Source organism: Arvicola amphibius, chromosome 13 (genome assembly GCF_903992535.2).
Source record: "Arvicola amphibius chromosome 13, mArvAmp1.2, whole genome shotgun sequence".
Lineage (NCBI taxonomy): Eukaryota > Metazoa > Chordata > Mammalia > Rodentia > Cricetidae > Arvicola > Arvicola amphibius.
Genome location: NC_052059.1, coordinates 57,055,774 through 57,081,652, shown reverse-complemented (window position 1 = coordinate 57,081,652; position 25,879 = coordinate 57,055,774). Strand labels below are relative to the sequence as shown.

Genomic DNA, 25,879 nt, shown 5'->3' with positions numbered 1-25,879 from the left:
CAACAAATGAACAGAAATAGTTGAATGTAGCAGAGCATTGGAAGGCCTGGACTCTTGAGTTTAGAGGCTTGTGTGTTCATACTGTGTTCGTGGACAAATTAACTTCTCTAAGAAAGTGTGTGTGTGTGTATATAATTTTTTTCTTTCGGAGTCAGGATTCCTCAGTAGCTATGGAGCCAGTCCAGGAACTTGCTCTGTAGATCAGGCTTGTTTTTTAACACACAGAGATCCACCTGCCTCTGCCTCCCGAGTGCTGGGATTAAAGGCGTATGCCACTACCATCCAGGTAGATTTTACTATTTTTATGTGCATGTCTATCACATTTATGCCAAGTGTCCATGGAGGCCACAAGAAACTGTCTGATTCTCTAGAACTAGAGTTACAAATGGTTTTGAACCACCACATGGGTGCTGGGAGTTGGACCTAGATCTTCTGGAAAAACAGCTAGTAAATGCTGAGCCACCCCTCCAATCCCTAAACTACAATTCCTTTTTTTTTTTTTTTTTTTTTTTTTTAATGGGGGTGGTTTGGGTTTGGGGATAGGGTTTCTTTGGGTAGCCCTGGCTGTTCAGGAACTTGCTCTGTAGACCAGACGACCTCAAACTCAGAGATCCACCCTCCTCTGCCTCTTGAGTACTGGGATTAAAGGCATGCGTCACCACTGCCTGGCCAGAAGAGGACACCAAACCTCATTACAGATGGTTATGAGCCACCATGTGGTTGCTGGGAATTGAACTCAGGACCTCTGGAAGAGCAGGCAATGAATGCTCTTAACCTCTGAGCCATCTCTCCAGCCCTTGGGGAGATGATTGAACAGAGAAGTGGTTATATGGGTTTCTTGTGGCTGCTGCAACAACAACAATAATAAAGTTCGTAGCTTAAAACAACAGAAATTTATCCTGATAGTTTTAGGGGCCAGAAATCTGGAATCTATTTCATTGGAATCATATCAAGGTGTCAGCAGTACCTCATTGGAGGCTCTAGGTAGGGCCTGCCAACCTTCTTAAATTGGATGGTTGTGAAAATTTGGTTAACAGTAAAAGGTTTCCGAATGTCCAAGGACCAGAATTCCAGTGAGTTATATGTTCAGTGAAAGATTCCAACTCAAAAAAACCCCAAAAAACAAAAATGTAGATAGCAGTAGAGGAAGGTACCTGATATTGTCATGTTAGTTTTGGACTTTCTGTTAGCACTTACTGTTTACATTTTGGGTAAACTTTTTGGAGTAAATAGTGTATCTCTAGAAAGAAAGTGGGAGTGTATGTAGTACACATGATTAATGAGAATTGACTGTGTTCCTTGTTCCCTTGTATGTAGCTATATGGATACGTGAACTGCTTGAGACCACAGAAGATATTTATAGCAGTCTTATAACAGAAAACAAATGCATCTTTAAAAATGAAGTCACATACTTACATATATATTTCATTTCCCTGAACAGGTTCTTTGGCATGGACACAAGTTCAGTGGGAACATTAGAATTGACTGATCAAACTCCTGTTTTATTAGGAAGTACAGCCATGGCAACTAGTCTCACGAACGTAGGAAATTCATTTAGTGGCGCAGCGAATCCTTTAGTATCTAGATCTAGTAAGTTTCAGAATTCGTCAGTGGAAGATGATGATGATGTTGTTTTTATTGAACCTGTACAACCTCCTCCATCTTCTGCACCTTTGGTTGCTGATCAAAGAACCATAACATTTACATCTTCAAAAAATGAAGAACTACAAGGAAATGATCCCAAAATCCTTCCTTCCTCGAAAGAGTTGACTTCTCAGAAGGGCAGTGTAAGTGAGACAATTGTCATTGATGATGAAGAGGACATGGAAACAAATCAAGGGCAAGAGAAGAACTCCTCACATTTTATTGAAAGGAGACCTTCTGAAAGTAAAAACAGAACGAATGATGTGGATTTCTCTACTTCCACTTTTTCAAGAAGTAAGGTAAACACAGGAATGGGTAATAGTGGTATTACCACAGAACCAGACTCTGAAATTCAGATCGCTAATGTTACAACATTAGAAACAGGCATAAGCTCTGTGAGTGATGGCCAGCTAGAAAGTACTGACGGGAGAGATATGAACTTAATGATTACTCATGTGACATCACTGCATAATACCAACCTGGGAGATGTCTCTAATGGACTTCAGTCAAGTAACTTTGGTGTTAATATACAAACGTACACCCCATCTTTAACTTCACAGACCAAGTCTGGAGTAGGACCTTTTAATCCTGGTAGGATGAATGTTGCAGGAGATGTATTTCAGAATGGAGAGTCTGCACCTCATCATAACCCTGGTAAGTAATCATACTCTATTTCATACAAATAATTTAATATTTTGTCTGATTGCTTTTTCCCAGTAGTAAGGGGTATTGCCTTGTTTAATATCTTCATATAAAAATATTTTAGTTCTGTTGACATCAAAGTTTGAAATTTTATCTATCTATCTATCTATCTATCTATCTATCTATCTATCTATCTATCTATTATGTATACAATATTCTGTCTGCATGTATGCCTGCAGGCCAGAAGAGGCACCAGACCTCATTACAGATGGTTGTGAGCCACCATGTGGTTGCTGGGAATTGAACTCAGGGCCTCTGGAAGAACAATCAGTGCTCTTAACCTCTAAGCCATCTCTCCAGCCCCTTGAAATTTTAATGTTGTTAAACAACTGTGTAATTATTTGTGAGTAGAATATTAATAATATAATTTTATGTTTAATGGATTAAAAATATAAACATAACATCTTGTTATATATTACGTTTTGCTAATATATAATAATGGTTGAATATGTAAATTAGAAGATTAATAACATCCTTAAGATCGTTATACAATAAATTGCACTTATATTCTCTCTTGTTTTGATTTTTGTTTAAGATTTATTTATTATGTGTTCTGCTTGCAAGTAGACTTGCAGGCCAGAAGGCAGCACCAGATCTCATTATGGATGGTTGCAAGCCACTGTGTGGTTGCTGGGAGTAGAACTCAGGACCTCTGGAAGAATAATCAGTGCTCTTAACCTCTGAGCCATTCCTCCTGGCTTTTTTTTTTTTTTTTTTTTTTTTTTTTTGAGACAGGATTTCTCTGTGTAACAGCCGTAGCGTTTCTAGAACTAGCTCTGTCGACCAGGCTAGCTAGCCTCAAGCTCTCAGAGATCTGCCTGCGGTATTAAAGATTTGTGCCACCACCACCTGGCATGTTATCTTCTTTTTTTTTAATATCTCCCCCTTGTCTGTCTGTCTGTCTGTCTGTCTGTCTGTCTGTCTGTCTGTCTATGTTTAGTTTTGTTTTTTCGAGACAGAGTTTCTTGTAGTAGTCCTAGCTGTCTGTCCTGGAATTAGCTCTTGTAGACCAGGCTGACCTTTAACTCACAGAAATCCGCCTGTCTCTGCTTTTCTAGTGCTATTGTTAAAGGCATTTGCTATCACTGCCAGGCCTATTTTTCGTTTTTTAAACTATTTTAAGAGATGATTGACATGCACACATTTACTATATTCAACTCTTTGTGGTTTGTTTGCTTGTAATTATCTTTATTCTTTTGAGCCAGGGTCTCACTAAATAGCCTTGACTAGCCTGGAACTTGCTACGTAAACCAGGCTGACCTTGAACTCACAGAGATCTATTTACCTATGTCTCTAAAGTTCTGGGATTAGAAGTGTGTGGCAGTACACATGCCTTGTGTTCATTTTTGATTGCCTATCTAGTGTTAGGTTGTTTTTTTTCGAGTCAGTTCCTCTGTGTAGCCTTGGCAGTCCTGGATATCTGTAGACCAGGTTGGTTTTCAGGCTTTCAACTCACAGATCTGCTTGCTTCTGACTCTTGAATGCTGGGATTAAAGGCGTGTGCCACCACCACCCTGCTAGTGTTAGTTTTTTATTTTATTTTACTTTATCCCAGTATTTTCATTAATCACTTCATTTTATTCCTTACCGTTTTTAAAAGTTGGTATAATTCTTAACTGTTGGGTCTTCCTTTAATCTGTTTCTCTTTGAAGAATACTACAATACAGAGATTATTGTAACTCTAGCTTTAGCTGGGTGTAGTGGCACATACCTGTAATTCTAGCACTTGAGAGATAAAGGCAGAAAGATGAAGAATTCAGAGCCATCCTTTGCCACATCGCGCATTTGAGGGCTTCTTAAGCTACAGTGACATAATATCTCAAAAAGCTCACTCTCCAGACCAACCAACATACAAAACTGGCCTTTTTACAGTGTATTTCTCTCTCCTTTCATCGCTTTCTCTGCTCTGCACATAGATATGCCTGTCTCTATCTCAACTTCTCTCTGTGTCTATTGCCACGTGCATAAAGAGGCTGTGCTATAGATAGTATTGGTTATTGACTTGCTCTCTCCTGATTTGGTCAACTTGTATTCTTTTTTTCTCTTTTTTTTTTTCTGTTTTTTTCTTTATTTTTTCTTTTCTTTTTTTTTTTTTTTCAACTTGTATTCTTATAACACCTCAGGACCACCTATCCAAGGATGGCACAACTCATACAATCAGCTGGGCCCTTCCATATCAGGCAGTGATTTAACTTGCCTATACATAAAACTTATGGAGATTTTCTCATTTGGGAGTCCCTTTTCTCAAGAACTTGACCTTGTTTGTCAAGTTAACATAAAATTAGCCAGGTCACAGACAAAACATATGGGAGTTAGGTTTTCTTTCCTTTTGTCTTGTTGGACCTGGGACTCACTGACAAGTGCCTTTCCTCTGAGCCATCTCACTTCCTCATCCTTAAGTTTTGTGTTAGGGATCCGCTGTGTAGAGTCTACTGAGCCACAGTCCCAGCTTGAGCGTTTTTGACTTATGACATATATTGCCTTATGGCTTTCCAGAACACTCTTACAAGTTTATATTGCCACCATGTATTTATTAGTATATTTTTCTTTTTTCTTTTCCCCTCGACACAGGATTTCTTTGTGTAAAAGCCCTGGCTGTCCTGGAAATCACAGAGATCTGTCTGCCTCTGCCTGTTGAGTGCTGGTATTAAAGGCGTGCACCACCACTGCCTGTCATAGAATAGCAGTTTTTCTAGTCATTATAAGTATGTTAATATTAGTATGAATATACAAATAATAATGTTGGTTATCACCTTTAAGAAGAATCGATTACTTTGGCCAGGGCTACATCATGAGACCCTGTCTCAAAATAAAAGTGAATTAATTGATAATATCTGTAATTTTGAGAGCATAGTATAGTTATGGTTTGGAATCTCTACACCATTCCTTTTAAATAATACCTTTTCTTTTTTTGTTCTGGTTTTTGTTTTTTGAGACAGGGTTTCTCTGTAGCTTTGGAGCCTGTTCTGGAACTAGCTCTTGTAGACCAGGTTGGCCTCGAACTCACAGAGATCTACCTACCCCTGCCTCCCGAGTGCTGGGATTAAAGGTGTGCACCACCACCGCCCGGCCATTTTTTTTTTTCTTTTTAAAAGAAAAAAAAAATTATGGCTTACGTGCCTGTCTTGTTATGTGCATATGTGTGTTTGCAAGTGCCTGTGGAGGTCAGAGGGTGCATCAAACCATTTGGAGCTGAAGTTATAGGTAGGTGTTAACCTCTTGACATGGGTTCTGGGTACTGCAACTCCAGTCCTAGAAGAGCACCAAGTGGTTTTGACTGCTGAGCCATCCTTCAGCCCCCACAATAGTTCTTAAAGTTTGATAAATATTCATGTCAAGTTCTTGATATTCTTGTTTAATTCTAGTTTTTAAAATTTAATTACTCTTAGTAATCTGTGTATGTATTTTGTTATACTTTTCTTCAGGAATATTGATGGATCATAAAATTATGTACTGTTTGTATACTACTTACTATATAAAGTTATAGTAATCTATGTATGTATCCTATACTTTATTATATAAAGATCTTAGTAATCTGTGTATGTATTTTGTTATACTTTTCTTCAGGAATATTGATGAGTCATAACATTATCTACTATTTGTATTTATTATATAAAGGTATGCAAGATGTACTTAAGAAAAATGTAGAGGCTGACAAGATAGCTCAGTGAATAAATACCCATGCCACCAAACCTGACCCCTTGAGGGCCATTCCTGGAATTCACGTGGTAGAGAGGAGAGCTGACTTCTAGTTGTTAAAAAAACAAACTTAAAATATAATCACACTGATGTATTTTTTAATTAGCTCTTGCATTTTGGGGCTGTTTTCATTAGTAATAGAGAAGAATAGATTAAGAGTAGGAAAACTGCCTAGGTACCGTAGTGCTAATCTGTATTCCTAGAATGGGGAAACTAAAGGCAGAAGGGATCAGTAATTCATTGTCAGTCTCAAGTACATAGAGAGTTTGAGGCCACCCTGACTTAAGAAAAGTGTTATAAAAGTCTTGCTATTTATACCAGTTCTTTTACTGGTGTTATTTGGGAAAATGTAGTGGTTGCCCCTTTATCTCTTTATATAAAACTAAGGTCTTAGGTAAGTAATTACCATTCTTGTCTATTCCTAAAATGTTTTTAAATATTGGAGTAAGTGAAAACCTAGAAGTAGAGAAATATAAGGGCTGTTATTTAAAGAAATACGTTATTTCTACAGTCAGGAAGCCAAATAAAATCTTAAAGCACCATTTTTCCTAAGCAAGTATAAAATAGATGCCCTTGTTTATAAAGTATGCTTTTGGAGACAGGATCTCACTTTGTCTTGTTGGCTGGCCTGGAACTCTTGATCTGCCTGCCTCTGTCTCCTGAAACTTGTGTTAAAATCCTCTTCTTTAAGCTTAATATGCTTAAGCATTTTATTGTCATTTATTTGTTGTATGTATGTTTGTTTATTGGGACAGGGTTTCTCTGTAGTCCTGGCTGTCCTGTCCTGGATCTCATTCTGTACACCAGGCTGGCCTGGTGCTCAGGAATCTGAAAGACATGCACCATTGCTGCCCAGTGATTTTTGGCTTTTTTTTTTTTTTTTAAGATTTGTATTTGTTTCTATGTCTCTGTAAATATGGGGGTGTGTGAGGAGGTCAGAGAGCATTTCTGATCCTATGAGCTGGTGCTACATGCAGTTGTGAGCTTCTTGACATGGGTGCTAAGAATAGAACTGGGTTCATCTGGAAGAGCCGAAAGTGCCCTTAACCACCTAGCGATGTGTTTAGCCCCAAATATGTCTTTTTAAAAATCCATTTATTAAAATTGATCAGTTACCCTGATGATAGCAAAAAACAGTTCCAGAATATACTGTTTATTCTTTACATATAAAAATATGTGTGTGTTTATATATTTTAATTAAGACAGCCTGTTCTGTGTATTCATTTGTTCTATATGTTCATATGTATCATCTCAGACTAGCTGAAGATCTTCTTGCCTAGTTTTAATCTGCTACACTGGGTCGATCTGTCTAAGCTTCTGTGTGGTGGGATGATCGGGTATGCATCACCAAGCTGAGTTTAAAGTTTTGTCTTTGAAGATGGCATATTAGGTATTTTGTTGATCTGTGGTCAAATACTGAGTTTATTTTGGCTTGTAATTCCAGAGGGGAAAATGCCTGTAATGATGGGGAAGGTATGGTTGCAGGAAGTACAGTTTGAGCTTGAAGTGGGATGATGCTGTGAACTCTAAGAGGTCTTCCCCCAGTGATTTATTTACTTTCGGAGACTACACATCCTAAAACCCATAATTTCTCTAAACAGTTACACCAGATGGGGACCAAGTTTTAAATACATGAGGACATTGCTCGTTCAAATCACCTATCTGCCAGGGTTTAACATTGCCTCGGTTGGCTTCAAAATTCATTATATAGTCAATAATATCTTTGAATTTTAAAGGAATTTTCTTTTTTATTTAATGTGTGAGCTTTGGCCTACATAAATGTATGTGCACCACGTACATGCCCCATGCTATGAAGACCAGAATTGGAGTTACAGATGGTTGCTCTCATCATGTGGGTGCTGGGACCTGAACCCCATCCTCTGCAAGAGCAGCAGCATTTATTTACTTGTTTATTTATTGATTGATTGATTGATTGATTGACTTTTTGAGACAGGGTTTCTCTGTAGTTTTGGAGCCTGTCCTGGAACTAGCTCTTGTAGACCAGGCTGGCCTCAAACTCACAGAGAGCTGAGTGCTGGGATTAAAGGCGTGCGCCACCACTGCCCGGCTAAGAGCAGTGTTCTTAACAGCTGAGCTATTGCTACAGCTCCCTGACTTTGAACTTTGGATTCTTCTGTTCCTACCTTCCACGCGCTGGGATTACACACTTGAGTTACTGTGCCTATGTTGTGTGGTGCTGAGGACTGAGCCTGGGCTTTATGCATGTTCGGGGAGTATTCTACCAATTGAGTTCCAGCACCATCTTCCATTAGTTTTTAAATTCAAGAGCATTATGCTTGAAACCATTAGGCTGATAGAATTGGGTCAGAACCAAGAAATCACTCTTAAATATTTTTGTAGGTAAAAAGTCTCCAAGTTTTGCTAACATGCCTGGTTATCGATTTTTTTCCAGACAGGGATTCTGTCTGCACTTTCTATCTCATACCCAGTGACATATTTTTTAGTGCTTCCTATAGCACTAAAATGCCTCCATGTATACCTGCAGGCCAGAAGAGGGCGCCAGATCTCATTACAGATGGTTGTGAGCCACCGTGTGGTTGCTGGGAATTGAACTCAGGGCCTTTGGAAGAGCAGGCAATGCTCTTAACCGCTGAGCCATCTCTCCAGCCCCCAGATCTTATTTTAGTACTTGTGAGCTACCATGTGGTTGCTGGGAATTGAACTCAGGACCTCTGGAAGAGCAACCAGTGCTCTTAACCTCCAAGCCATCTCTCTACCCACTTGGTTTGCTTTTGTAAAAAAACAAAATAGAACAACCCAGCAAGCAAAGAAGAAAATAAAAACTATGCGTTCTGTTCAACTCAGATTCTCATGCTTGTGCAGCAAGTACATTACCAACTTAATCTGTTCAGCTCCATTCTTTTTATTTTTTGACACAGGGTTTCTCTGTGCAACAGTAATAGCTGTCCTGGAACTCACTGTGTAGACCATGCTTGCCTCGAGCTTGCAGAGATCCATCTTCCTTTGCCTCTCAAGTGCTGGGATTAAAGGCGTGCTCCAACACTGCCTGGCCATTCTTTTTTATTTAAACTATTAGAAAAAAATGTGCTTTTATCATGCAGAACATGTTGATTAGGAATATGTGTACATTGTGGAATAGCTAAATCAAGCTGATCACACATCACATGGTATACTTCCTTTCTTTTTATGAGAACAATTTAAATAAATATACTGTCTTGCCATTTTTAAGACTATAATGTATTGTTTCTAGAAAGCAATCTTAACACAGATGCTCCTACTTCTGCAAATTGTTGCTTCGTACAAGGCTGTGATGGTGCACATCTTTAATCCCAGCACTTGGGAGGCAGAGGCAGTCGGATCTCTGTCAGGTTGAGGCCAACCTGGTTTACATGAGCTAGCTCCAGGACAGTTGGGACTCTTACACACAGAGAAACCCTGCCTCAATATAAACAAACAAACAAACAAATAAATAAATAAATAAATAGACCAAAAAGTTTGCTTCATTAGCATCTAAGGTAGGGTCTTATTTTAGAGCTCAGGCTTGTCTTAAATTCGTGGCAGTCCTGTTTCAGTTCCCCAACTGTTGATTATAGGCATGAGCTATCACATGTGGCTTTAATTATTATTATAAACTTTGGCATACTAGAAAAGTAAAACTATTTCTTTGCTAATAAAGTTCCATGTCTATAAATACTTATTTGATTATTCTTTTCTCCATATGTTGTTTTAGATTCCTGGATCTCTCAGTCAGCATCATTTCCTCGTAACCAGAAACAACAAGGGGTGGATTCTTTATCACCAGTGGCCTCACTTCCTAAACAGATCTTCCAGCCGTCTGCTCAACAGCAGCCCACTAAACCAGTTAAAGTCACTTGTGCAAACTGTAAGAAACCTCTGCAGAAGGGGCAGACAGCTTATCAACGAAAAGGATCAGCTCACCTCTTTTGTTCAACCGCCTGCCTTTCTTCTTTCTCTCATAAACCTGCTCCAAAGAAACTCTGTGTTATGTGTAAAAAGTAAGATTAACCTTTCATGCCGTTCCATGTGGTTAAATAATGATCATAAAATTTTATTAGAAATTTCATTGAGACACTTAGAGATGAATTCATTCATGTTTTAAAATTTGGTAAGCTACTTTGAAAGTCTGGTGGCTTATAGATTGGGCTTCCTATTTGGTAGGTTTTGAACTAATTTGTTTAGGCCCTTGTAATTTTGACTGTCATCTCCAATGAATCCCTTGCAAAAATGTGAATATTTATATAATATAATAACAATATAAATATATTTATGTTGATTTACTTTTTTTCTTTATTTACAGAGCTAGGGATCAAGCCCAGAGCCTCACCTTATAGAGGCACTCTACTACTAAATGCATTATTAATTGTAAGAATATATCTTAATGTTAGAAAGCTATGTGCTTACACTTATGATACAGATATGATACATTCTATATTAAAATGAGCTTCATTTTATACTCTCTTTAGGTTGTGATTTTCAATTGGCAAATATTTGAGTATTTTTTTGACTGTTGTCAAAATGTAGTTTCATGACCCAGGTACTTTTTTTTGTTTTGTTTTGTTTTTCTTAGGTATTCTTGAAAATAAGAGTTTCTGTCCTGTTTTAGATCTGTTTTCAATGATTGCAAACAAAACTGGATGATATACTGTATTGAGGGTCAAGTGGATTTTTTTGTACTCTCTTAGAGCTGCCCAAATCTGAAACTAGTTTTAGGTGTATTGAACTTCTGATAAGGACTTAGTGTTTTATTCTCATAGTAAATCCAAGGACAAAAACAATTGCTCTATAGTGTTTAGATTATTTTACAATATGCTTAAATGCTGTAATAGTCTAGAAGTTTAGTATTTAAATTTAAAGTCAATAGTAGTATTATTTTTGGGTTTTTTTGGCGCTTTTGTTTTATTTATTTATTTTCTATCTATCTATCTATTTATTTATTTATTTGAGATGTCTTGCATTGTAGTTCAGGCTATCTTAGAACTTTATATAAGACATTTTGGGTTTCAGGAACATGGCAGTATGTTTACATGTCGTCAGAAGTTCTAAATTAATTGACTTGTTTAAATAAATTCAGAAATGAATAAAAAAATAAGACATTTTGGCTTCAAAATTATGGCAGTCACACTATTTCTCCATTGTACTGGGATTACAGGTGCATGCCCCCTTATTGTACTTACCCATCATTTTATTTATTTATACATTAATTCATTCTATAATTTAGGGTCTTATGTAATCTAGGTTGACTGTATACTGAGGACCTTGAACTCCTGATGCTTTTTACCTCCACCATCTAAGTATTTTTTTAGTTTATTTTTTATTGCTTTATAAATAATGCCATTCAACATTTCTACTTCCTCCCCTCTTCCCATTTCCCTCCCTCTCCCCCACTCACCCTCCCTCTTCCCCCTCCAGTCCTAAGAGGGGGCAGGGTACACTGCCCTGTGGGAAGTCCAAGGCCCTCCCCCCTCCATCCAGGCTTAGGAAGGTATGCATCCAAACAGATTAGGATTTCAAAAAGCCAGTACATGCAGTAGAGACAAATCTCAGTGCTATTATCATTGGCTTCTCAGTCAGCCCCCATTGTCAGTCACATTCAGAGGGTCCAGTTTGATCCCATGCTCGTTCAGTCCCAGTCCAGCTGGATTTGGTGAGCTCCCATTAGAACAGGCACACTGTCTCAGTGGGTGGACCAACCCCTCTTGGTCCTGACTTCCTTGCTCATGTTCTCCCTCCTTCTACTCTTCAACTGGACCTTGGGAGCTCTCCAATGTGGGTCTCTGTCTCTAGCTCCATCTGTCACCGGACGAAGGTTCTACTTCATACTTTATATTCAAGATAGTCATCTGACTATGGGACAAGGCCAGTTCAGGCACCCTCTCCTCCACTGCCCAGGGTCCTAGCTGGGGTCATCCCCATGGACACCTGGGAACCCCTCTAGAGCCAAGTTTCTTGCCAACCCCAAAATGGCTCCCTTAATTAAGATATCTTCTTCCCTGCTCCCATATCCGTCCTTCCTCCATCTTTACCCTCCCACTCCCCCAAGCTCTCCCCAGCCCTCCCCTCATCTAAGTATTTGGATTAATGATGTGAGCCACCATGCCTGGCAAGTGGTGCATTTAAGTAGAAAATACTTTGTGTAGTCTCTCCTGATGTTAAATTCTCATAATCTAGGAGTCTTATGCTTGCCTATTAGTTGGGGAGGGGGAATTGAACTGGTATTATCAGTTGTAATAAATTAGTCTTTGACTTTAATTTAATGCAATTATGGTAATTTTAGTTTTTCCAATATCTTAAAGCCTTGTTAATGCATGTGAAGATACAGTATTAGTGACCATCAAATATTTTGACTTTTGTTTTTGTTTTTTTGTTTTGAGAAAGGGTTTTTCTGTGTTTCCTGCCTGTCCTGGCACTTGCTCTGTAGAGGTTGGCCTCGAATTTACAAAGAACCGCCTGCCTCTAACTCCCAGTGCTGGGCTTAAAGGCATGCCCCACCACTGTCTGGCTGTTTTGACTTTTAATCTTTTTTGTTTTTGTTTTTGTCTTTTGAGACAGGGTTTCTCTGTAAATTTGGAGCCTGTCCTGGAACTCACTTTGTAGCCCTGCCTGGGCTCCAATTCATAGAGCCTGTCTTAGCCTCCCGAATGCTGGGATTAAATGGATGTGCCACCACTGCCCGGCGACTTCTTGATCTTTTTTTTCAAGAGTACATATTTTATACTAAAAGTGATCTGAATCTAAAAATGATGTTTGATTTCCATGAGTTAGTCTGTGGAAATTAAAAATACCAGTCACAACTTTTATTTTTAGTTACTTTTGAAATGGAACTTTAAGTTGTACCTCTTATTTTTCAGAGATATAACTACAATGAAAGGAACAATTGTTGCTCAAGTAGATTCAAGTGAATCCTTCCAGGAATTTTGTAGTACATCTTGCCTGTCTCTCTATGAGGACAAGCAGAGTCCTGCTAAAGGAGCTCTAAATAAATCGAGATGCACAATCTGTGGCAAACTCACCGAGGTTTGTACTTTTCACTTGCTCTCACGTGAGATCATTTTGGATGTTGACAGTTTCCCCCTACTCTTTTATTGTTGCCTGTGTCCTTAGAAGTGAGGATATATAAACTTTTTAGAGTATTCCGTTATGTAATCCTAGTCTTCCAAGAAAGCTGACTCAGGAAGAATTAATTACCTTGTTTATTTCATCAAGTTGAAAGAAAAGAGCCATAGTATTATGATTGTACTCTCCCCTTTTTATTGGTTCTATATGTTTATTTCTCAAATTAGCCTTCTTGTGTTTATGTTGCTGTTGGATGGATTAAGCTTTTTAGCTACTTGAAAACATACACTCTTAAAATTCTGTTTGTTTTCCTTTTAGATTCGCCATGAAGTTAGTTTTAAAAATATGACTCATAAGCTATGTAGTGACCACTGCTTCAATAGATATAGAATGGCCAATGGTCTAATAATGAATTGCTGTGAACAGTGTGGAGAATATTTGCCCAGTAAAGGCGCTGGAAATAATGTTCTGGTGATTGATGGTCAGCAGAAAAGATTTTGCTGTCAGAGTTGTGTCAGTGAATACAAACAGGTAACTCATGTGCTAAAACCCCAGGTATTTTGGGTGAGTTTGGAAGCATTGTAGGAGGATTTAGCCTTATTTATTTTGGAATCTCATTTAATTCCATAATTTTCTTTATATGAAGATGTCTTAACTCAAAGTAAGAAATATGTAGGTTTTTAAAAATTAACTTGTGATCTAGTATAATTCTTTTGAATTTTCTTTTTTTTAGGGGATTTGGAGAGGGAATTTTAAACTGTTAGAACATGGGTTGGGAATGATTACCTTTGTGTTTCAGCTTTTAGATTAATTTCCAGTTTTAGCCCTCTAATTTGACTTTGTAAATACATTTAGACATAAAATATGCCTACTAAGCTTAGCTTTAGTTTAGCTACTATTTTGTTTCTCCTTCATTCCTTTGTATTATTTTTAGGTAGCATTTTTTAGTCTTTGTTTTGTATATATTTTGGAAATTTAAGGAAATAGCCAAACTACTGATAGTTTATCTTTTTCTTAAACAGAAGGTATCTTTTTTTTTTAATGATTTTTTTAATTTTTTTTTTATTTTTGAGGTTTTCTTTTTTTGTTTGTTTGTTTTGTTTTTTCAAGACAGCTTCCCTGTAACATTGGAATCTGTCCTGGGACTCACTGTAGACCAGGCTGGCTTTAAATTCACAGATCCACCTGCCTCTGTCTCCCGAGTGCTGGGATTAAAGGTGTGCACACCGCTGCCAGGCAACAGAAGGCATCTTAATGTATGTGTTGCCGTGTATGTCTCTGAACTCATTCCCTATTAGTACATGGATTGATCTTTTTCATTCTTTATGGAAGAATAGTCCATTTTATTGTAATTTTATGAAATCATTATTAAAAGTTAAATTATGAAAACATGATTAGATTAATATTTAATTAGTTCTTAAGGGCTACTATATACCAGATATAATGGACTCTGACTTAATAAATAGTAATTGACATTCTGACAGTTCTGGAAGATGAAAGTTCAAGTTTCTGGTGCTGCCTCTTCATCCTACTTCTCTACAACTGTTTTTGCTTTGTCTTTTTTTTTTAAAGTTATGTTTTCACCATTTTTTAAATATTTATTTATTTATTATGTATACAATATTCTGTCTACCTGTATGTCTGCAGGTCAGAAGAAGGCACCAGATCTCATTACAGATGGTTGTGAGCCACCATGTGGTTGCTGGGAATTGAACTCAGGACCTTTGGAAGAGCAAGCGGTGCTCTTAACCACTGAGCCATCTCTCCAGCCCTCTTTCTTTCTTCTTAAAGGGAAACCAGGTTTATTGGATTATATCCCCGCCCCATGACCTTGTTTAGCCATAACAATACATAACAATTCAATTGGAAGTTAGAGTTTCAAAGTAGGAATTGGATGGAAGGGAGCACACATTTCTGTCTGTAATAATAAAAGCAAAGATGGTCAAAATTCTCACTACATTATCTTTATTTTGCTCTGTTTTAAGACAGAACTCATAGTTTTGTCTGGCCTTGAACTTGATCTCCTGCCTTGGCCTCTCAAGTACTGGGATTGTAGACATATATCACCATTCCTTCGTTGTTTATTGTATTTTAATTATCTATGCTCTTTGGTTATTTACATTGATTGTATTTGTGTGCTTGAAGTACTGTATTTATAATGGTGTGCCTCTGTATATTTCTTCCCATTCTCTGGTCAGCTTCCAAACCTTTGTGTCTTGTTAATTTAGGAAAAGGTGTATGTATTTTCTTTATCTTGCTTATCCCTCCCCCCTTTTCTGCACCCAGGGCCTCACACATGCTAAGCAGATGCTTTTCCACTGAGTTGTATCTGCATCCCTTTTTCTATAATTTCCATTTTCTTTTTGATGTATTTTGGGGGGCTAGAGATGGCATGGGTGTGTTGTGGATGCATGTATGTACTGTATGTATGTATGTATGTATGTATGTCTGTCTGTCTGTCACAGGTTAGTTTTGAGTATTATTCTTTAGTCACCTTGGCTTTTGAGGCATTTGCCCTGAGATTTGGTGGTCATGATTAGGCTAGACTGACTGGCTCTAGAGTTCCAGAGCATCTATCCGTTTGCAGTCCCCCAGCACTGGGGTTTCAAATGTATGCCACCACCATGCCCAGCTTTTAAAATTAGATTCTGGGGATTAAACTTGTATCCTTATAATTGCTGGAAAACACTTTACTATGTGAGCTGCTTTCTTCAGACACCTGCCATAATTTAAATTTTATATATCTGGGTATTTTGCCTATATGTATGTCTGTGTACAGCACTTTCATACCTGATACCCACAGAAGCTGGATCTTCTGAAGGAACAACAAGTGGTCTCACCTATTTATTCCTCTCTCCAGTCTCTTCTCTGTCTGTCTCTGTCTCTGTCTCTCTCTCTCTCTGTCTCTCTCTCTCTGTGTGTGTCTGTCTGTCTGTCTGTCTGTCTGTCTGTCTTTTCATTCATTCAGACAGGGTCTCTCTGTGTAATGCAGGCTAACTTCAAATTCATAGCAGCCCATCTGCTTCAATCTCCTGAATAGCTGGGGTTATAGCCATGTTGCCTACAGGTCTGGCCTAGTTTGTTTTGAAGATCAACTTTCATTGATTTTATTTTTTCATTCTGTTTTACCATTTTTCTGCTTTAATCTTTATTTCCTTTTCTCTATGGTGAGATAATAGTGATTTGCTAGAGTTCAGTAGTAGAACATTTACATCTTGTTTTCCTGTTTTCTTTTGTTTAGTTTTTTTAAGATAAGAGTTTCTCTGTGTATTCCTGGCTGTCTGAAACTCATTCTTTAGATTAGGCTGGTCCTGCCTCTTTTGGAATTAAAAGCATGTGCTACCACAGTCAGACTTCTTCTTTCTTTTTCTTTTTTTATTAAAAGATAAATTTTCTGTATATGAGTGCTTTGTTTGCATGTACCAGAAGAGGACATCAGAGCCCACTATACATGATTGTGAGCCACCATGTGGTTGCTGGGAATTAAACTCCAGAAGAGAGGCCAGTGCTCTTATTTACTGAGCTGTCTCTCCATCCTCCTTTTTCCTTTTTTTAAAGGGTTGTTGTAATATTGATTTGAGATTTAAGGAATGAATGACAAGTTCTTTTCTTAAAGAATCATATTGTCTCAAATAGGTATTCTTACCTCATCCCGCAGCAACTAGGCAGCAACTAGACTTACATAAAAAGATGCAGTCCCAAGCCTAGCGGCTGTGGTGGCTATTGCTATTGATTCCCCTCCCACCCTCCTTATTTTTCCCCCCCGCTTTTACTTTGTATCGCAGGCTGAGCCTGAACTTGCTCTGTAGGTGAAGATAACTTTGGACTGCTGGTTGTCTGCATTCCAGGTGGTACAGTTGTTGGCAGGTTCTACTAGACTGTGTTTATGTGGTTCTGGGGCTTCTTTCTGGGCTTCATTGCAAGCACATTCATACTGAGGTACACCTCCAAACCCTTTGTGTTTCTAGTTTAGGTGAGGTGCGCCACCTTCTCTGTAATTTTAGTATTGGTCAAACTACCTTTGTAGGATTTGGGATAAGAATGATTGTTAGTTAAGCTTTGTTATTAATGTATGGTGGACTGGAAGATTTGGTCTTTAACATAATATTTAACATAACATAACTTTACTACTAAAGTTTAATGTGGAAATCAAGCTCTAAAAAAGCTTTGCCTTTTCTTGTGTGGGTGGGGCTAGAGTAGAGGGGTGAATGCTTTGTTTTTCTATGCTGCCTATGTATATATAGTTGTGTGTTTCTTCTGTAAGCTCTTCTGATGCTAATTTCAAGATTTTATTCTTGTCTTTTAAAAAATTCTGGATCTTCCCCGCCCCCCCCCCCCCCCCCCCCCCGCACTCCCGGACAGGGATGAAGTTAATCAAGGGTTTACTCAGCTTCTATCTATACATTAAATCAGTCTTTTGCTTGATGTGAGATATCTTCAGGCATCTTTCATTTATTTATTTATTTGCTCATTATTACACAAATTATTTATTTATTTATTTAGTATGCAGTGCTCTGTCTACACACCAGAAGAGAGCATTAGATCTCATTATAGATTGTTATGAGCCATCATGTGGTTGCTGGGAATTGACCTCTGGAAGTGTAACCAGTGCTCTGAAACTCTGAGTCATCTCTCCAGTCCCCAGGCAGCATTTCTTGGAGAACTCTGTCTTCTTTTCTTATTCCTCCACAGCTCCAAAGATAACACAGAGTTGTTTCTATTTATTGTCTTGCAGTTCTCTGATTCTTTAATTTTTTTTTTTATATTTATTTCTTTGTTTTTTGAGACAGGGTCTTACTATATAGCCTTGGTTGCAGCTTGAACTTCCTGCCTGCCTCAGTCTCTGACGTGCTGGGATTAAAGGTGTGCAGTACCAGACCTGGCTCCCTATCTTGTTTTTAAATTGAGAGCATCTATTTTATTTCTTCTTCAAGCGTATTATAACTATTGAAGCATTTTTATGATGGCTACTTAGGAAATCTTTGTCAGATAGTTCTAACATCTGTAATTTGGGTTTTGACATTGATTGCTTTACTAATTTTAAAGTTTCAACTTTGTTTTTGGTGATGAGGATTGCTTTTTAAACTTAAATGTGATTTTGTAGTCTAGGGCTCTTATTCTCTATTTTGTGTGTGTGTGTGTGTGTGTGTGTGTTGGGGGTGTTATTTAATACTAGAGTGCTTATCTAGCATTAAAGAACAGGAGTTTGTTTTTTAATGTGGCCAGGATGTGGAAGGATGAATCTTTCTCACATTGTTATGATAATATTTTATTGTTTTATCACCCCCTCCCCCCAACTCCTTCAATAGTGAGCACAGAACAGAAAATGTACTGTTGTAAGTTGCGGGGGTGGGGGTGGGGGGGTTGGTGGTGGTGGAAAGATGGCTCAGAGGTTAAGAGCATTTACTTACTGTTCTTCCAGAGGTCCTGAGATCAATTCCCAGCAACCACATGGTTGCTCACAACTAACTATAATGAGATCTGATGCCCTCTTCTGGCCTGCAAGCAAACATGCAGACAGAACACTGTATACATAATAAATAAAATAAATCTTAAAAAAATAAGTTACAAAAGTTAGGAGGTTTTAAATTGGTCAATCATTGAAGCAGCTTTCATAGATTTTTATTTACTTTTCAGTCTGACAGCTTTTCTTCATGTACTTATAAAATCTTTTAAAATGTTTTAGGTAGGTAGTCATCCAAGTTTCCTGAAGGAAGTTCGAGATCACATGCAGGATTCTTTCTTAATGCAGCCTGAGGTAAGCAGGAATGTTGGTGAGATTGAAGACTCATTTAAATAAAAAAAAAAACAAAACTCATGTTTGTATATGTGTATATGTATGTGGGCTTGTGCTCACATTGTGGGCATATGAAGGTCAGAGGACAGCATGTGGGAATTAGTTATACTATGTAAGTTCCTGGTGTCAAATGTCATAACGTTGTATCCATTTTCAAGCATTAAAGTGTATTTTAATATAATAGTTGTCTATGGAATTATTGAAATTTATTCTCTTATCAGATGATGAATGTTTTCTTTTTTTTGAAAGATTTATTTGACAAGAACTCTTAAGTCTCTTTTTTAATATTTTTTATTTATTATATATACAGTATTCTATCTGTGTGTATGCCTGCAGGCCAGAAGAGGGCACCAGACCCCATTACAGATGGTTGTGAGCCACCATGTGGTTGCTGGGAATTGAACTCAGGACCTTTGGAAGAGCAGGCGATGCTCTTAACTGCTGAGCCATCTCTCCAGCCCCTGATGAATGTTTTCATTTCCTCCAAGAGATATTTCAATTCCACCAAAATTTTCATGTTTTTTATTCGTCAGAAAATCCTTGTGTGTTAGACAATTCTTCTCAGATACTATTTTGGTGTTGCTTACCTAGACTAATGCCTCTCTCACACATCTGACTCCTGTCAATGTTTCTTACCACTGAGGTGCTATATATTATTTTCCTCTCTCCGTGCTCCATTTTGAGGTGTTTTTTGTTGGTGCTGTATCTCTTTGAGACAGGGTCACATTATGTAGCCTACTTTCCTGCTTCAACTTTCTACATGCTGAGATTGATAAATGGAGCACTACTGTCAGCTCCTTTCATGTCTGTCCTTCTCACACATGCACTCATTAGTTCTTAGCCAAGGCCTCTTCTGAGATACTGGTGGTTAGGTAGCCATAGTTCTTTTCTGTGCAGATCCCTTCAATATTTTGTTTTCCAAATTGTAGTTGTCCAGAACTTGATCTGTTTTTTCAACTTCTGGGCTCCAAAATCCACCTTCAGGCAGTGAGATTTAGTAGCCTTAGAGTTTTCTTTGTTTTTGTTTCTTAGAGATGCAGTCTTAAACACAGCTCCAAAACCACGTACACACAGAAAAGTTAATATGCCTTTCCTAGATTTTCAACTAAATATCAACAAAAATCATTGTTTTTTGAAGGAGAGTGAGATGACGATTGGTTTGCTAGAACCTAATTTAGTTGGCACAATTAGTTTGCCTTTAGAAAGAATATAATAGAATCATTTTGAAAAGACAGGAAAGGCTTTGAGTCAGGCATGATGACATATTTCTGCAATCCCAGATTTTGTGGGGCTAAGGAAAGAAGGTCATAAATTTTGAGGCCTTCCTGGGCTCCATAGAGCTCTGTCTTTTGCTCTTAAAAAATGCTTTATGAAATTAGTTGTAATTGAGTGTGTTTGTGTGTGTGTGTGCTTAATTATCTTTTTATGTTCAAATTTTAGAAATATGGAAAACTGACAACGTGTACTGGTTGCCGAACACAGTGCAGATTTTTTGATATGACTCAGTGTATAGGTCCTAATGGATATATGGAGCCATATTGTTCAACTGCTTGCATGAACAGTCACAAGACAAAATATGCAAAGTCACAAAGTAAGTTTTAGGTATTTGGAAAGTTTAACGACATAATTGTTTATTAAAGATAGCTGATCTTATTTTTATATAGTTTTAACTGTTTGATTTTCTCATACTGAACTTCTTTATTGCAAGCCTAAAATTATTTTGATGATTTTTCATATTAATTTTTAAAAGTTAGTGAGGCTTTATTTGTATCTGATTAGCTAAAACTATTATTAAGCCCAAAAATATCTAAAACATTTTTATGTATCCTTGTATACTGTAGATAATTAAATGTTTATTCTCATTTTATGTGTATAGGTGTTTTGCCAGCATTGTCTGTGTGTACTATATATGCAGTGCTCACAGAGGTCTGAAGAGGGTGAAGAGTTATCTAGAACTGGTATTAAAGTTGGTTAGTTGCTTTGTGGGTGCTGGGAACAGAGCTTGGTTCCTTTGCAAGAGCTCTTTTTTTGCTGAGCTTTCTTTTAATCCCTGGCAGTATTTTTTGAAGATTAAGATATCTTGAAAATTTAAGGTACAAATAATATGAGAATAATTTGTAGCGAGACCCATTTAAAAAAGTCAGTTAACATTTTCAGAAAGTCTTTTACTTTATAAGGAAATCTGGTATGTATCTTTTTTTTTCTTCTAGGTTTGGGAATTATTTGCCATTTTTGTAAGCGAAACTCTTTACCTCAATACCAAGCCACAATGCCTGATGGAAAACTGTATAACTTTTGCAATTCCAGTTGTGTGGCTAAATTTCAGGTTTGTTCCTTTTACCCCTCACCCATAAAAATGCATATAGAAAACAATTATCATAATATGCTTTTTTCTTTTCTGCTTCTTTGGGCGGAGACTATATATCACAAGTCACAGAAGGCCTTGCTGAACTTCTGTATAGATTTGATGTGATACAGAGCTTGAAGGAAATGAATTTTAGTAGGATTTAATTCAGTGTTGGATGTATAGTGCTTTTCTTTTTAGATAGTAGCAGTGTCTTTAGCCTTGAAATATTAAGCATATTGTTATCCAAAATAGAAATGAACACTGTAAAAAGGGGATTTAGACTTCTTATAGTAACTCTTACCTTAGTCTGGGATCCGCTCAGGGAGACATTATTGATTTTTGTAAATGATGGGTTGTTTAGCCTGGTGGCGGCGGCGGCGCACACCTTTAATCCCAGCACTTTGGAGGCAGAGGCAGGTGGATCTCTGTGAGTTCGAGGCCAGCCTGGTCTACAAGAGCTAGTTCTAGGACAGGGTCCAAAGCTACAGAGAAAACCTGTCTCAACTCCCCCCCCCCCCCAACAAACAACAACAATAAAAAAGTAAACCAAACCAAAACTAAACAACAACAAAAAAATCCCCCCAAAACTTGGGTTGTTTGATATAGTTTTTTTTTACATTTGAAGTGTGGATAATATCACAAGAAAATGTTTGGTTGACTACTCTGAAGGAATAGTTTAGAGGGTACTCAAGAATTTCGTAGGTAGCACTAGTAGATTTACCTATTGTATGTGAGAATTTCAAATCAGTGCATAAAGAAAGCCATGATTCATGAGTCAATTCATCCAACAGTTCTATTTTATTCCAGGTACTGTGCTCTAGGTTAACCTATCTATCTATCTATTTAATTCTTATTTTATGTACATTGGTGTTTTACCTGCCTGTATGTCTGTGTGAAGGTGTCAGATCTTGGAATTATAGACATTTGACTGCTGCCGTGTGGGTGCTGGGAATTGAATCTGAGTCCTCTGGAAGAATAGTCAGTGCTCTTAACTGCTGAGCCATCTCTTCAGCCCCTAGGTTAACTTTTTAAAACTGAAACTATAGTCTTTTAAATATGTATGCTACTGTAGTTACTACAAATAACTACCATTTAAATTGAGGTTTTTAAATTCAAGTGAATGAATATTGTTTTCGTGAGTTACACTCTCATTGAAATTAGATAATAAACTTGTTCAACATTAATCTTTTCTAAGTTGAAATTAAGCCAACTGATTGATAAAGTTGCTTTAGTGGTGCATAATCTTTCTAATAGTTTAATTTTTCTTACACCAGAAATAGAGGGATAATTAATTTGTGAAAAGAAGGATATCAGATACTAAAACTACCTTTATTTCTTTTGATGTTAGGTATTCTGGACATATAGATAATGTATTCACTACTTTCTTTCCCACCCTTGTTTTTGAAAGTGTTTTACACTATAGCTCAACTATTGTTGGTTAAGAATCGAAGTCACACCCCATTCTCAAACTTCCAGTGCTGGGATTGCAGGCTTGAGCCACTATGGCCAATTTAACTACTTTTTCCATTTACTTTAAACTTCTCTCGGCTATAGTTTGATGTTATATATATGAACACCAAATGTTTTTAAGAAACAGCTTTGAGTAACACATCCAGCTAAGGATATACGTACCCATCCTTATATAGTCCCATTTATATACAAATAAAACAATGTTGACATATAGGGGATTTTTTTTTTATCTCTTAAGCAGCTGTATTTTTTGATGCTCAATCATGCCACAAGGACTTGTGCTCATCTGTGTTTATAGCAACATTGTTTGTTATAACCAGAACCTGGAAACAACCTAAATGCCCCTTGACAGAAGAATGGATAAGGAAAATGTGGTACATTTACAGATACTACACAGCAGAAAAAAATAACATCTTGAAATTTGCAGGCAAATGGATGGAGGTAGAAAATACCATTTTGAGTGAGGTAACCTAGACACAGAAAAACAGTTAAACATGTACTCACTAAAAAGTTGCTTTTAAACATAAAGCAAAGAAAACCAGCCTACAAATTACAATCCCAGAGAACCTAGACAACAATGAGGACTCCAAGGAGACATACATTGATCTAATCTATAATCTACATGGGAAGTAGACAAAGACAAGATATCCTGAGTAAATTGGGAGCATGGGGACTATGGGAGAAGGCTTAAGGGGGGAGGAAAGAGGCAGGGAGGGGAGCAGAGAAAAATGTAGAGCTCAATAAAAATCAATAAAAACATATATACTTTTCAAAAAAAAGCACATGGTGTTCTTCCAGAAGACACGGGTTCATTTCCCAGCATCCACATGACTGCTTATAGTTGTCTGTAACTTCAGTTTCAGGAACTTTGGCATCCTCACACAGACATTAATGGACATAAAAATAAATAAATCTTAAAAAAATAAACAAGATAACAGAATATTATTCTTTTTTAAAAAACTAGTTTAACAAAATAGCTTATAAGCAAAATTTGCTATTTCTCAGAGTTTCGGGACTTAAAAATCCAATATGGCTCTTGCAAGTTTGTGACTCAAAGACCTGTTATGTTTGACTAGATGAAGTTCAATGAAGTAGTAAAAAAGGCATGTGACATTTCAGTCGTCTGATAGTAAAATATCCTTTTACGTTTCCCTCCTGCCCTCCCTCCGTCCCTCCCGCTGTTTCATCTTGTTTTTTCTTGGAATAGTTTCTCTTTGAAACAGTCCTGACTGTCTTGGAACTCACTCTGTAGACCAGGCTGGCCTTGAACTCACAGGGATCTGCCTGTCTGCCTTCCAAGTTGGGGTTAAATTAAAGGCTTGCACCACCACTGACTGGCCTTTCTTTTTTTCTTTAAACTAACTTTACTTGTATTATACAATATGGTATTTAAAAGTGATTGTTTCTCCCTCTACTTTTTTTTTTGAATAATCTTATTTATTTATTTATGCTCCTTTAATCCCAGCACTCAAGAGGCAGCTCTAAACAGCTAGTTCAGGGACATCCAGTACTGCATAGAGACTGCCTTGCACAAAGAATCAAGGAAAAGATTCAAGTCTATGTATTTTTATATATCCTTCCTATCTTATTATGTGAATTATTCCTGTATGATTATCAACTTTTACTTTTTTTTGTTCGTTATTTTGAGGCAGGTTTTCTCTGTGTAGTCCTGACTGCCCTGGCACTTATTCTGTAGACCAGGCTGGCCTTGTTCACAGAGACCCATTTTCCTCTCTCAAGTGTCTGGAATAAAGGCGTGCACCACCACCGCTTAGCTTTGTTATCTTTTTAAAAAGTAATACATGTATGTTTTCCTTCATAAGGTCTTAGAGTGAGGATTATGGGAGTGATGTAGTGGGGCAAGTTATTAATAGCTTAATATTTCATTTTTGGAAAGATCAGTACAGATTTGTCTCCTTTCTGTCTTTTCCCTCCTTTTCCCCCCCCTCCCTTGTTATCCCCCTGTTTAGAACTTGGAGAGCTAACCTAGTACCGTTTTTTTTCAACTGAAAAAAAAAGCTGTAGTTTTTCCTTCTTATTTTTATTTGATTATTTTAGGTAATTCTTGGTAAATATTTCAATTTGTAAAGCTAACAATACAGGTTTTTTTGTCTTTTTTTTTTTTTCCAGTACTGGGCATTGAAGCGAGGGCCTTGAACTTGCTAAGAAATCATGCTGCCTCTGAGCTACATCCCAGAGCGTTTAATAGTGTATTTTTGAGGGAAAATTAAAAATTTTCATTTTATGTACTAAGGAAATAATTAGCAAAGAAACTATTGCTTTCTGTGTACAGTATACTTTTCATAGTGCTTACAGTAGAAGTTCTAAAAATACATGTCAGACTAAGTGTATTTTGTTCTTTATTTTAGGCACTAAGCATGCAGTCATCTCCAAATGGCCAATTTGTAGCACCCAGTGATATTCAATTGAAATGCAACTACTGTAAAAATTCCTTTTGTTCAAAACCAGAAATCTTGGAATGGGAGGCAAGTCTTGTTTCCTTATATGTGTTATCTAATGCTAAGATGAAAACCTAATAAAGTAACTAGCATTTCTGTTTGTAAACCTCTTTCTTAGTAGTTTCATATATTGTATTGTATTGGTGATGTGTATACTTGTGTGGAAGTGAAGTCAGCAGGATAAATGTAATGCGAAGTAATTTATTGAAGTCAAATACACAAGACGTAATACACTTGTAATAGAATATAAAACATCTCCTCATTCACTCAGAGTATCTGTCAACTTATTTTCCTCTTTCTCCTCATTATTTTCATTATCCGAACTATAAATACCTTTGTGCTCTGTATTTGTAGAATAGAATTTGTAAGTAAGACACTATTCTGCCATTTAACATCTTCTATTTTAATAAGAGAGTAGAGGCCTGTGACTTGTTGATTTTTTTTTTTCCGTAGCACTCCTTTTTTAGTGTATTAATTTCCTTTGTCATGTTCTTTCTTTTGCTGTTGGCACTTCTGAACAGTGAGTTTGTTTGAGGACAGTAATAGATAGATAGCTAATCCAGGCTACTCACTTCTGTGTAGAACAGTGTTTACTTTCGGCCATTCTTTAAACTGTTTTTGGGTGGATTGGATGGTCAGAAGTATACATGAAGTATATACTTAAATAAATATACTTATATAAGATGTAGAATTAAAATCAGATTG

General features: G+C 37.2%; 1 protein-coding gene across 12 annotated transcripts in view; it reads left to right on the top strand.

Annotated features, from left to right (window-relative positions):
• Zmym2 (zinc finger MYM-type containing 2) overlaps positions 1 to 25,879 on the top strand; it is a 78,436-nt gene that overhangs the window by 19,281 nt on the left and 33,276 nt on the right. For 10 of the 12 annotated variants that reach the window (XM_038309813.1, XM_038309815.1, XM_038309814.1 and 7 more), the window contains 8 exons: positions 1,442 to 2,298; positions 9,758 to 10,043; positions 12,897 to 13,062; positions 13,420 to 13,632; positions 18,788 to 18,859; positions 20,339 to 20,489; positions 21,109 to 21,224; positions 25,085 to 25,201. In XM_038309813.1, the coding sequence (XP_038165741.1) occupies positions 1,452 to 2,298; positions 9,758 to 10,043; positions 12,897 to 13,062; positions 13,420 to 13,632; positions 18,788 to 18,859; positions 20,339 to 20,489; positions 21,109 to 21,224; positions 25,085 to 25,201 (1,968 nt within the window). In that variant the 5' untranslated portion in view covers positions 1,442 to 1,451. The remainder of the gene's footprint in view (positions 1 to 1,441; positions 2,299 to 9,757; positions 10,044 to 12,896; positions 13,063 to 13,419; positions 13,633 to 18,787; positions 18,860 to 20,338; positions 20,490 to 21,108; positions 21,225 to 25,084; positions 25,202 to 25,879) is intronic. The other 2 variants (XM_038309824.2, XM_038309822.1) reach the window with 1 other exon arrangement.